The 13,308-nt window shown below is 48.4% G+C and overlaps 1 protein-coding gene across 1 annotated transcript in view; it reads left to right on the top strand.

Annotated features, from left to right (window-relative positions):
- Window positions 1-10,413, top strand: part of Styxl1 (serine/threonine/tyrosine interacting like 1) — a 34,041-nt gene extending 23,628 nt beyond the window's left edge. Inside the window, exons 6-9 of the mRNA XM_051204977.1 lie at window positions 735-880; window positions 2,676-2,773; window positions 4,190-4,302; window positions 9,994-10,413. Coding sequence (XP_051060934.1) covers window positions 735-880; window positions 2,676-2,773; window positions 4,190-4,302; window positions 9,994-10,125 — 489 coding nt within the window. The 3' untranslated portion in view covers window positions 10,126-10,413. The remainder of the gene's footprint in view (window positions 1-734; window positions 881-2,675; window positions 2,774-4,189; window positions 4,303-9,993) is intronic.
- Window positions 10,414-13,308: the final 2,895 nt, after the last annotated feature.

The following is a 13,308-nucleotide window of genomic DNA, read 5'->3' as shown; positions in this document are numbered from 1 at the left end:
GCCTGGCTGATGGAAGTAGGTCCTAGGGGTGGGCAGCTTTTCTCACTGCCATAAACAGGACTCCGTCTCCATGCCTTTCCTACCATAATGGGTTAAAGTCTCTCTGAAACTGAGAGCCACAGTAAACCTTTCCTTTTCTAGTATTTTGTACCAAGAATGCTGCTAGATTTCTTTTTTTCTGGTTATACTGATTTATTTTGTGCTGTGTGTGTGAATGTTGTACATGCGTGTATGCATGCACATGTGCATGTGCGTGCGTGCGTGCGTGCGTGCGTGCGTGCGTGCGTGTGTGTGTGTGTGTGTGTGTGTGTGTGTGTATGCGAGTGCCATGATGCATATATGGAAATCAGATTCCCTTCTTCAAATATGTGGGGCACAAGGATTGGATTCAAGTTGCTTGATAGCAAGCAGCAACCTCAAGTGGACAAGTTTTGAACCACAAGTTGTCCATTCCAACCTTTGTGTGTGTGGCCAGGTGCAAACTGGTGTCATGAAGGAAGGGGACATGAGTATGGAGACCTGTTCATGTACTGTGATGCTGTGGGTCAGTCCTTGTTTGCACCCAGGCCTCTGACTTCTCATGTGAGGTATTTGTTGCCAATGCATTTGAAACTCAACCTCCGCCAGTCTCCTTCACTGCCTTGGGTTATTCTTCTGAGCTCGTCTTTACAGCTACACCCCCAGAGAAGGACTTCCCTCTTATGTGCGGCAGCCTCCTTCCTTCCCCACCCCAGGAACTTGATGCCTTCCAGCCATATCCAGTTGAGATAATTCCAGGCAAGATCTTCATGGGCAAATTCAGTCAAGCCTGCAATGCTAAAATTCACAAGGATTTGAAAATTAAAGCACATGTCAATGTTTCCATGGAGGCAACACCCTAGTAAGTAAAGGTGATATTTGTGTGTGTGTGTGTGTGTGTGTGTGTGTGTGTGGTATGTGAGTGTGCACACAGATGTGGGTGCCTGTGTATATGGAGGCTATATGTTGATGTTGGGTGCCTTCCTCTGTCATTCTCCACTTTATTTATTTTTGGTATTTCAAGACAGGGTATTTCTGTGTAGCCCTGGCTGCTGGAACTTGCTGTGTAGACCAGGCTGGCCTCAAACTCACAGAGCTCTACCTGCCTCTGCCTTCTGAGTGCTGGGATTAAAGGCATCAGCTACCACTGCCCATCTCTCCACTTTTTTTTTTTTTTTTTTTTTTTTTTTGAGACAGTGTCTCTCACTGAGCCCAGTGCTCACGGATTGGATAATGTGGCTAGTCAGCAAGTTTGGGGGATCTGTCTCAGGTTCCCTAGCTTTAGCCCTAGGTTTCCAGATATGTGCCCCTATTAGTCCATCTTTTTATGCAGATGCTGGGGATTATAACACAGGTCCTTACGCTTGTGCAGGTGTTTTGCTAACAGCCATCTCCCTAGCTCATGGTTTTTATTTAAGGTTAAGAGTCACTTATTTTTTAGAGATTTATTTATTATGCATACAATGTTCTGCCTGCGTATATGCCAGAAGAGGGCACCAGATCTCATTACAGATGGTTGTGAGCCACACTCAGGATCTATGGAAGAGCAGCCAGTGCTCTTAACCACTGAGCCATCTCTCCAGCCCCCACTTATTTATACATGCTTCCTACTGCTATAGTTTGTTATATTTTTTCCTTTAGTGCTAGGGATTAAACTCAGGTCTCTCACATACTGGCCAAGTGATCTTCTGCTGAGTCAGCCCCATTCCTTCACTGGGGGATTCTAGGCAGGTGCTCTACCACTGAGCCACACCCCAGCCCCTCACTGGGGATTTCTAATTAGATGTCTTCTCTCAGGCATTCTCTGTGTGTATGTGCATGTGTATGATTGTATGTGCAGGCCAAATGACAGTCTCCAGTGTCATTCTGCAGGAACGGTCTGCATGTTTTAAAAGATAGGACCTCTCAGGCCTAGAGTTCACCAAGTAGGCTAGGCTGGCTAGAGTGAGGCCAGGGATCCCTCTGCCCCTACTTCCCCAGTGCTGGAATTACAAGTGCAGCCCACCAAGTCTGGCTTTTTTTGGGGGGGGGAAGGACTGGAGAATCAAACTCATGTCCTGATGGTTGCCTAATAAGCCCTGTAAGCCCCCAGGTAATATTTCTACTAGTTCCTATCATCCTGATGTCTGCCCCCAATCATTCCCTTGTGGTTTCTGTGCTATGGACAAAGGACACCATAGTGGGGCTGGTTGATCACCAGGTGTTGTGTGGCTTTTCCTGGGGGTGATGTGAATAAAACATCTCTTCACCCCAGATAGGACACTGATGACAGACTAAAAGTAAGGACACCCCTACCAAAGTTCAACCAGTGAATTTACTGTGGCTTCTTAACAGGTGCATGTCTGTGGGAAGATTATGTACAGGAACGTGGATGATTCACAGGCAGTTAAGTCAGCAGTCAGGATAGCTGTGACCCTGGAACTCCCTGCAGGACTCACAGATAGCCCCTCAGGCCAGAGAGCATCCTCTCACCTGCAGTTGTTACTGCCTGTATAGCCTGGGGAGGGGCCTGGTGAATCTTGTAAGTTTCAGGAAGTTGCTGGGGCTTGCAAGTTTCTCAGTTCCTGAGCCTTGGAAATTTCCTTTACTTCCTGAGTTTTAAGAAGCTTCCCTCCTGGAAGGAAACAGATACTCAACACCACGCTGCCTTCCTTCAGTTTTGTAGGTGATGGAGACAAGCTCTTGCATATCAAGATAGAGGATTCTTCAGATTCCAACCTTTTCAATTCTTTCCGCCACATCTGTCATTTCATGGGTAAGGAGAATTTCCAGATCAGGGAGCACCCTTCTTGTGCTGATAAGTCTCTCCCTGTCAGAGAACCTCCCCCCCAAGGACTTGGAGAAGTACAAAATCTAGCATGTCAGCTGCTTCAAAGCCTCAGCACTGTGTACGTGAGCAGCTTAGGAATAGCATCCAGTGACAGCACCACTCTGTATCTGATCGGCCTGTTCTCACCTTAGCTACATGGCCACACTCTTCTGAGCTAGTGCTACAGTGAAGATACTGGCCAGACATGGGTGTGCCGTGGTTTGGGTGCCTGCTCCTCTGGGGTCTGGGGCCTCAGAAGTGCTTCTCTTCCTGTTTCTGAGTTCAGTACTAGTCAGTAGAGTGGGGTAAGGGAACATTTTAGTTAGGGTTACTGTTGCTGCAAAGAGACACCATCATGACCCATGGCAACTCATAAAGAAAACATTAAATGGGGCTGGCTCGCTTACAGTTTCAGAGGTTCAGTTCATTATCATCATAACAGGGAGCATGGTGGCTCACAGGCAGACGTGCTGGAGCTGAGAGTCCTTATGCCTTGGTAGGCAGGCATCAGAAAGTCAACTGACACGCTGGGCAGTATCCCTCAAAGCCCACCCCCACAGTGACACACTTCTCCAGCCAGGCCACATTCACTCCAACAGAGCCACACCTCCTAAGAGTGCCACTCCCTATGAGAGTGTGGGGGCCAGTTACATCCAAACTACCACAGGGAAGAAAGGTACCCCCAAACCATCCATCTCTGATTCCCATCATGCTTCATGTGTCTGCTTGGCTCTGCTCAGGCTTTCCACTTGCCATAACAATGCTCATCTCTGCTTAGCATAACAAGGGAGGTCTTTCAGTCAGTCTCAGGGCTCAGAGTTGATAGGAAAAGCAAGATCCCCAACAGCTCTGTTGAGTTGGGTTAGGAGTCTTGGCCTCCAGCATGGCACCAACTCATCCCCCAACCCAAGCTTGAATGGCTGGGAGTGGGGTGGTATCCTCCAATACCCCTTATTTGCCCAGAAATTCACCACTTTCACTTTTTAACTTTTTTTTTCAACTTGAGGGATACAACCAGAATGGAACACATGCTAGGTAAGTGCTGTACCTGTGAGCCCTGCCACAGCTCAGCTCCTCACTGGGGGATTCTAGGCAGGGACTCCATCACTGAGCCACACCCCCAGCCCCTCACTGGGGGATTCTAGGACCCCCCAGTCTTCTTTTTTATCTTTTATTTTGGCAGCATCTCCCTAGGTTACCTAGGCTGGTCTTAAACTTTCTATCTTTCTTCCTCAGTCTCTGAACATCTAGGATTCCAGGCCTGGCCTGCACTGTTAGGCCTGGCAAGGCTGGCCTCCTGCTGGCCACTGAGGTCCTCCAGGAAGAGTGCCATTCATGCCCTCTTGCTTCCTTCCTTTGCAGAAATCCACCTCCGGCTCCGCTCTGTGGTCCTGGTCTTTTCCACCCGGGGCATCAGCCGCAGCAGCGCTGCTGTGGTGGCCTTCCTCATGCATTATAATGAGGAGACCCTGAAGGTACGAGTTACGGGGCTGAGTCTGGTACTTGATGGTAGAATGCTGCTCACCTGGCTCACAAAAGGCTCTAGGTCCAAGTCAGGCATGGTAGTTTATACCTTTAATCCCAGCACTCAATGTATAGCCAGGGCTGTGCATTGACACCCTGTCTCAAGCAAAGAAACAGAGGCTCTGGGTTCAGTTCCCATCGACACATAAAGCAGGTATGCCGGGGCAGGCCTAATCGTAGGGCTGTGACTGGAAAGGGAGGCAGGAGAATCAGGAGTTGAGGTCATAAGGAGCAAGTTTGAGGTCACACTGGCTACATGATACCCTGGCTTTAAGAAGTATGTGCACAAGCACCCTAGGAGGGGCCCGAGCTGGATCTGGGCATGCTTAGCACATCCACACTACCTCAGGGTCTTAGTTTCAACAGCTGTCACCCAGCCCACAGTCCTTTTGCTTCAGGCTGGCAGGGGCTCAGCCAGTCCAGGCTCTGGATGACAGTGCTAGGAATTCAGCCCCAGCCCTCGGCAAGAACAGCATAGGTTGTCCTTAGCTGCTGAGCAATTTCTCCAACCCCTGGATCCTTTTTCTGTGGCTGTGACAAAATACTCCACAAAAGCAGCTGCAGGGAGAAAAGGTCATTCTAGCCTGTAGTTCCAGGTTATAGTCCGCAGTGGTGTGGCAGCAGGGCAGCAGGAGCTGGAGGCAGCTGGTCACATGGAGTGATGCATGCATACCGCAGCTCTGCTCACTGTTGAATGCATGCTCCAGCTGAGCTTGGTGATGCATGTATACTGTAGTTCAGCTCACGTTCTCCATTTCCTGTGTCCAGGATCCCAGCCAAGGGAAGGTCCTGCCCACCATAAAGTTGGGTCTTCCTGCACTTATTGACACAATCAAGTCAGTCTTCCACAGATAGTCCTACATTGGGACTCTTCTGGGTGATTCCAGACCCTTCCAAGCTCGCAACTGAAATTAGCTACCAAGGTTTCCCAGGTAGTTTGGGTTGTTCCAAGGAGAATTTCATGGAGCTATAGAATGTCTGGGCTGGCTGGGCCTTAGCCTGTTGATCTTCCTTTACCTTGAGAGCAAAGGGACAGAAAGTAGAATCTTGTACAGCAACACCAGCGGAAGTCATGGCTGACGTCAGGCTGTAGTAGGTTAGTGTTGTGTTAGGGTTAGGGTTAGCTAGTCACAGTTTGCTTGCAGGCTCAGAGGCCATGAACACAGTCTAAACAACCCCCAGATTTTAACCTGTCCAGTGTGTGGTTCGCTGGTGGAGTGCTTGCCTATACACCCCCAGTGGGGGGGGAGGTGGCCCAGTGGAAGAGAGGTTGCCTAGAATCCCTAATGAGGATCTGCAAGAGTAGCTGTGTATGCTTTGCTAGAATCCTCCAGTGAGCAGCTGGGGCTGTGGGTGAGCAATAGTAGGCTTGCCTAGAGTCCACAAGGACCTGGGTTTGATCCCCACCTAGCACTTGGAAAACAAAACAAAACCCCAGTAGCTTTTGAGCCATCCAACCCCAATATTGTCCATCCTTTCTGGTCATATCAAAGTAGAGCTGACAGGCTTCTCGCCAGGGTGAGTAGAGATGAGGGTGGCATGAACCCTCCTCTGACTTGGCTCCTTCCCTAGACAAGCTAGGGCTTGATGGTGTGCAGGGCCTGTGCTGCCTCCTGTCCTTGTCCCCGGCAGTGGCTGTTGCTGGGTCTCTTCAGGCGCAGGTGAGTCCGGACTCAGGAGGAGCCCTGGCACTTGTCCCTGGAGCAGCCATCTTTGTCCCCTTTGTAGGAAGTCCCAACATTGGGCACTCTTCCCACAGATGACATCTAGATAACTCTTGACCAAAAAGAGCTGTTTAGCTCACATTGCTGTGGCCTGGAGTGTCTGCCTCTCACTTGCCTTGGCAGTTGGCTCATTAGCATAGCTTGACCTGGGTTTGACTCCAGGATCCTGACATAGACAGGGCATGCTGGGACAAGCTCTCTGTCAGTGCAGTGGGCGTGTTGGACCCTCTGGTACCTGTGTCCCTTAAGGATCCTTAGAAAAGGGCTGACAAGGTGACTAAACAGGTAAAACCTCTGCCTTGCAATCCTGGCCACCTGGGTTTTAACGCCTGGTAAGCTGGAAGGAGAGAACTATTCCACAACTGACCTCCAAAGTATGCCCTGGCATGCATGCCGCCATACAGAGGATGCACACACAGAGTAATCATTTTTTTGTTGTTGTTGTTTTTGTTTTTGAGACAGGGTTTCTCTGTGTACTCTTGGTTGTCCTGGAACTAGCTCTTGTAGATCAGGCTGGACTCAACTCACAGAGATCCATCTGCCTCTACCTCCCAAGTGCTGGGATTAAAGGTGTGCGCCACCACTGCCTGGCCTATTTTTGTTTTTTTTTTTTTTTAAAGAAGATTTGCTTATTTTTATTTTATGTGCACTGGTGTTTCTATTTGTGTATCAGTGCACAACATGCATGCGGTACCCACAGAGGCCAGAAGAGGGAATCAGATCCACTGCAACTGGAGTTCTACCCATTTGTGAACCACAGTATGAGTTCTGGGAATTGAACCTGGGTCCTCTGGAAGAGTAGCAGTTGCTTTTAACCTTGGAGCCATCTCTCTAGCCCCCATATAGTGATTTGTTTTGTTTTAGATACGTTTCACTAGCATAGATTTTGCTACATAGTTCACGGTGGTCTGAAACTCACGAATAACCCAGGCCCAACTGTAACTGTCTGTAGACCTTAGGCTTACATAGAACTCACAATCCTTCTTCCCACCCTGGCCTCCTGAGTGCTGGGGTTATAGCTGTGTTCCACTGACCCTGGCCCTTTTAGTTCTTTATATGTGATGGAATGTTCACAGTGACCTTGTAGCTTAAATTCCATCCTGCTCCCCAGCTTTTTTTTTTTTTTTTTTTTTTTTTGGGATGTGGTAAGTCTGGGTGCTTTCTTCAAGGCTGCACAGCTACATACACTACAGCAGGGATCCAAAGCCCATTGGCTCAGGTGCAGGGTCCCAAAGTAATGGGAAGAGTACAGACAGCCTTGCAGCCTTAAGACCAGGGCCTGCTGACCGTCAGCAAGTTTGTGCCCTGGTAAGTGCTTCACCTTCCGTCTCAGGGTAGGCAGGACAAGACCTTTCTGCCTGTGAGAGTCCTAGCAGATGTGTTATGAGCTGAGGTGTGCAGTGGGTTTAGCGGGCAGCAGCCTACCAATTAAGCCATCCTTCTTAATGACTTCTAAACATGGACTTTAGTGGTAAGTACATTCAGGTTGTAAACCAGCTTGTAAACTTTCACTTCTTGGAAAACTGAAATTCTGAGCCTAGTGATTGATAGTCAGTCTCCTTTCTTAATCCCAGCCTCTGGCAACCTCCACTGTACTTACTGTCCAGTTTGTCTACATTCAGTATCTTACATAATTTAAAATATCCTTTTGTGTGTATGTTCATGTGCACGTGTTTATGTGCATATGAGGGTGTGTGCATGTGTGTGGGTGTGTATGAGGGTGTGTGTGTATTAAGACATGTATGTGTGTATAGGAGGCTGTGTTTGTGTATGTACGTATGAACGTGTCTATATGAGGGTGTTGTGTATGTGGTGTTTGAGGGTGTGTATGTGTGTGTATGTGTGTATATGAGGGTATGTGTGTGTGTATGTATATGAGGGTGTTATGTATGTGTGTATATGTGTGTGGATGTGTGTGTATATGAGTGTGTATGTGTGTGTGTATGTATATGAGGGTGTGGATATGTGTGTATGTGTGTGTGTGTATGTATATGAGGCTGTGTGTGTGAGGGTATGTGTGGGGTCAGAGGACAGCTTCAGGTGTCATTCCTCAGACATTATCCACCTTTGAGGTGTTTTGGAGACGAGTCCTTTCAGTGGCCTGATGCTTGCTGAGTAGGCTGGCTGACCAGCAAGCCCCAGGGATCCATCTGTCTCCAGCTCCCCAGTGCTGGGGATAAACATGGCTTCTGGGGATCAAATGCAGGTCCTCATGCTTATAAGGCAATCACTTTACTGGCTGAGCCAGTGCTAGAATCCCTTCCTTCTTCCCTCCCTCCCTCTCTCCCTCCCTCCTTTCCTTCCTTTCTTCCTTAATGTGTATGTGTTGTGCCAGAGGGTATGTATCTATGTGGATCTTGGGTGCAGGAATTTTGGAGGCCAAACGCATCTGATCCAAAGCACTGTCATTACAAGTGGTTGGAAGATGCTGTCATTACATGTGGCCACGTGTGTAGATGCTGGGAACTAATCCTGAGTCCTCTGGAATGGCAGCAAGTGCTATAAATCACTGAGTCATCCCTCAAGGCCTTTCACTTGATTTCTTAATTTGTTTTCTTCCTCTTCCTCCTGTTCCTTTTCCTCCTCTTCTCTTTGAACTGTTCATTATCAATTGGCACATAGAAACAACTGAGTTATGTTTTTAATTTATTACCCTGAAATTTTCCTGTGTTTATTAGCTCGTGTGTGTGTGTTGTGTGTGTGTGTGTGTGTGTGTGTGTGTGTGTGTGTGTGTGTGTGTTGGGGGTACACATGAGTGCAGTTGCCCTCAGAAGCCAGAAGAGGTCTTTAGATCCCCAGGAGCTGGAGTTAAAGGAGATTATGAGTTTCCTGATGTGGGTGCTAGGAACCAAACTCAGGTCCTCTGAGGCATCACTCCAGCCCTTAAGGTACCATTTTGCTTTCCCGCTGCTCTCTGTCTCTAACCCAGATGACGACCAGGTGCATGCATGCCTTTTTCCTAGATCAACCCATCTGCATGCCACTGTGGATGCAGCACGTGGAGGAAGGCACCTTTGCCTTTCCGTCTTTCCAGAACTCACTCACAGTTCTTGTCATCTCTCCAGTGATTGAGCCAGTCCCAGTGCAAGCCTTGTTGTGGCTGCTGTGTGTCCCAGGTGCAGCCTGGCTTTATCCTGCCCACAGGAGGTTGCATGCATTCTGTTTCAATCTTCTCAGGAGCCACGTGAAACAGAATTAACATCTGTGCTGAGTCAGAAGTACAGGAGCTTGCCTGTGGCCTGGACTGTGCCCAGGGCTCCTTGCCTTGATGAGTTCACCCCAGGATGCTGTTCTGTGTTCTGTCTGTGCTTAAATTCTTTCTTTCCTCTCCTTTAAGTGTGTTGTTCATGTTCATTTCTCTCTCTCTCTCTCTCTCTCTCTCTCTCTCTCTCTCTCTCTCTCTCTCTCTCTCTCTCTCTGTGTGTGTGTGTGTGTTGTGTGTTCACATGGCACATGTGCAGAAGTCAGTTTTCTTCTTGTACCAAATAGGTCACTAGGGTTGAACTCAGATCATCAGGCTAGGGAGCCCACTTTTCCTTTTTCCTTTCCTTTTCTTCCCTTCCCTTTCCCTTCCCTTCCTTTTCTCCTCTCTTTCCTCTCTCCCTCCCTCCCTCTCCTTCCTTCCTTACCTCCCTCCCTCTTTCTTTCTTCCTTCTCTTGCTTTCTTCCCCCTTTCTCTTTTTCTTCTTTTCTTTCTGCACTCCACAGTTAGGCTAGACCAGCTGGCCAATGAGCCTCAAGAATCCTGTCTCCACTTCCCCAGCACTAACATTCTAGCCCCTGTGTCTGCATCTAATCTTAAGTCATCATGTGGGCTTCTGGGGAGGTATCTCCTGCCCCCCCCCCCAGCTGGCTGTGATCTAGTCTGGAAGGATCCCACTGCCTGTCCTGAAATCTTCCATATCTCTACATTCACAGAGGTCCTGGGCCCATGTGAAGAAATGCAAAAACAACATGCGACCAAATCGGGGTTTGGTGGCTCAGCTGCTGGAATGGGAGAAAATTATCCATGGGGAATATATCACAGACATCAGTGACCCTATCTACTGACCTTCACCTGTGGCCCACCTGGGCCTGAGGAACCTTGCTTGGGACTTCTGGTGGGATGGGGGTTAGGTTTGCATTTGGAGTTGTCTAGAAGACCTCTGTGACCTGAAGTGTCATGTCTACATCTTAAGACTGGTTCTGTGTGTGTGTATGTATATGTGTGTGTCCCACCCACATCAATACTGGGGATTGAACCTAGAGCAATGCTTCTCAACTTTTTTAATGCTGCGACCCTTTAGTACAGTTCCTCATCCTGTGGTGACCCCAACCATAAACTTATTTTCATTTCTACTTCATGACTGTCATTTTGCTACCATGAGGAATCATAATGTAAATATCCATTTTCCAATAGTCTTAGGCAACCCCTATGAAAGGGTCATCCAACCCACAGTTTGAGAACCACTGACCTAGAGCCTCAAGGACATTAGGCAAGCCCTCTATCATTGAGCTATATGCTTTGTTACAAGGTCTCATGTAGCCTGGGATGGTCTCAAACTTCACATAGCTGAAGAGGGCTCTAACTCATGCTCTTCCTGCCCCCATCTCCCCACTGCTGAGATCACGGTGTGCACCACTGTTTTAGTTTATGTGTTGCCAAAGGTGGACAGGGGCTTCCTGCATGCTAGCCAGGTGCTCTACCAACTAAGCCACACTCCCAGTCCTGCACTGGTTTTTTTCTAATCCAGTCCACACATACATACATATACACATACCATTAATATTTATTTGTTTTATCTTATGTATATAGATGTTTTGCCTGCATGAGTGTCTGTGCACCATGTTTATGCCTAGCTCCTACAGAAGTCAGAAAAGGGTATTGCATCCCTTGGAACTGGAGTTACAGATGTTTGTGAGTCACCATGTGGGTGCTGGGAACCAAGCCTGGATCCTCTGGAAAGGCAGCCAATGCTCTTAGCCACTGAGTCATATCTTCACCTGAAGAACTGGGGTCTAGCCAGCAGTGGTAATGCACACCTTTAATCCCAGCACGTGGGAGGCAGAGGCAAGCAGATCTCCAAGTCTGGTCTACAGAGCGAGTTCCAGGACAGCCAGGGCTACATAAAGAAACCCTGTATGAAAACAAAAACCAAAAGAACTGAGGTCTCATTACATACCCCTGGTTGCCCTTAGTCTTGCTGTTTCCCTGTCTCCAACTGATTGCTGGGGTTACATATGTGTTCCACCACTACCAGTCTTCTTAGGCTCTGCTTTATTCAACAGAGCTCCTCAGGAATCCCCACACCTGGAGGCAAGCTGTGCCCCCCCCAACTGTACTGCCTCTGGCTGGAGCAGCTGTTAAACACACTGATGACTTGGACTCTTTGGAGGTCACCTGGAGTGGGGGTGCTCAGCCGATGCTTTGTGTGGGTCCATTCAGAGAGGAACACAGTGTCCACTCCAGGGTGGAGATCCTCCAGCCCAGTCTTAGGGATACACCTGATTTCAGAGCCCCCAGAACAGGGGTCTTTGCCGAATGCCTAGAACCAGTATTCTGTCTACTGCCCTTGGATCACTGGGTACAGATTCTCTGTCTCATTATGAAGAAACAAGCTGGTTCTCTTACTGCCTAGTCCCAGGCTTCTAAACATTATGTCCATTTTTTTTCTCTTTTCATTTCAGACAGTTCTCATATAGTCTCATATAGCTCACTATGTAGCTGAGGATGACACTGAATTTCTGATCTTGTCTCTTCCTCCCAAGTGCCGGGAATACAGGCCTGCACCACCACACCAAGTTTATAGTACTGAGAATCAAACCCAGGGCTTCCTGCATGCTCCGGAGCCCCAAATTCCACAAGTCTTTACAAATTTTTTATTATATATTATTTTAAATTTTTATTGTGTTTTATGTGAATCTTTTGCAGGCACATGTGCCTGGTGCCTGTGGTGACCATAAGTGAGGGTGAGATTCCCTGGAACCGGAGTTACAGATGGTTACGAACCACTATGTGTTACTGGGTATTGACTCTAGGTCCTCTGGAAGAGCAGCCAGTGCTCTTAACCACTGAGCCTTCCTACACTTTTTTATGTGTGTATATGTAGACATGCCTTGGCACTTGTGTGGAGGTCACAGATGAAGTTGCTGAACCTGGTTCTTTCCACAGTGGGTCCTGGGATTGAACCCAGTCATCAGGCTTGACTGCAGGCAGTTTACCTGCTGAGCCATCTCACAGGTTCAAATTCCACAAGTCCTAAAGAGAGTTACTTCCCTAGATTCACAGATTACAGGAGGACTGTCAGCTATTGAAGAAAACATCTCCAGTTGTGGTGGTACATACCTTTAATCCCAGCACTTGGGAGGCAGAAGCAGGCAGATCTCTAAAAGTTCAAGACCAACCTGGTCTACAGAGCCATTTCCAGGTTAGCTAGGGCTACACAGAGAAACCCTGGTCTCAAAACAAGCGAAAGAAGAAGAAAGAAAAAAAAAAAAAAAAAAAAAAAAAAAAAAAAAACAACCAACCCTGGCTACCACCTGCCTCCTAGAATTTTCCACATAGTGCTGGGGGGGTGGGGGTGGGGTGGGGAGGAAGGGTGTCCCCTGATGACTATGACCTGGAACTTCTGATCCTTCTATCAGCATCTCCCAAGTCCGGGGATCACAGGTGTGTGCCTCCGCATCCGATTTATTACGTGATGTTGGGGATTGAAGTCAGTGTTCCTGCGTGCTAGACAAGCACTCTACCAATTTAGCTCCCAGCAGGACTTGTGGGGAGTTAAGTTTTGTATTTTAGGAGAGGCAGCCTACATGCTGTATGAAGGACACGGAAGGTGAGTACGGAAGACTCTGGGCCAAGAAAGGGGTGTCTTTAAAAAGCTGTAAGACAAGAGCTGTCCCTAGAGAGATGCAGCTTCCCAAGGACAAAAGTGTATGAAGTGCAGGGCGTGGTGGATGGTGCACGCTTCTAATCTCGGCACGCGGGAGGCAGAAGCATGGGGATCTCTCGGTTCCAGACCAGTCAGAGTTACGTAGTTAGACGCTATGTAAAGAAAATGTTGGAAGCACGTGTCGCCCTGGTTTGTGAGTGGTCCGAGGAAGACTATCAAGCTGATAAGATCTCCGGGCGCACAGGTCCGGCCACTGAGCCAGGAGACGCCCTGCGGTCACGTGGCCACGCCCAGTTCCCGTCCCAGGCTCCGATTGGCTGTTCCTAGGGGCGGGGCTCGCGCGGGGATTACGCCCGGCCTT

The sequence above is a fragment of the Phodopus roborovskii genome, unplaced genomic scaffold, assembly GCF_943737965.1.
Source record: "Phodopus roborovskii unplaced genomic scaffold, PHOROB, whole genome shotgun sequence".
In the NCBI taxonomy this organism is placed as follows: Eukaryota; Metazoa; Chordata; class Mammalia; order Rodentia; family Cricetidae; genus Phodopus; species Phodopus roborovskii.
This window is presented reverse-complemented; position numbering and strand designations above follow the sequence as displayed.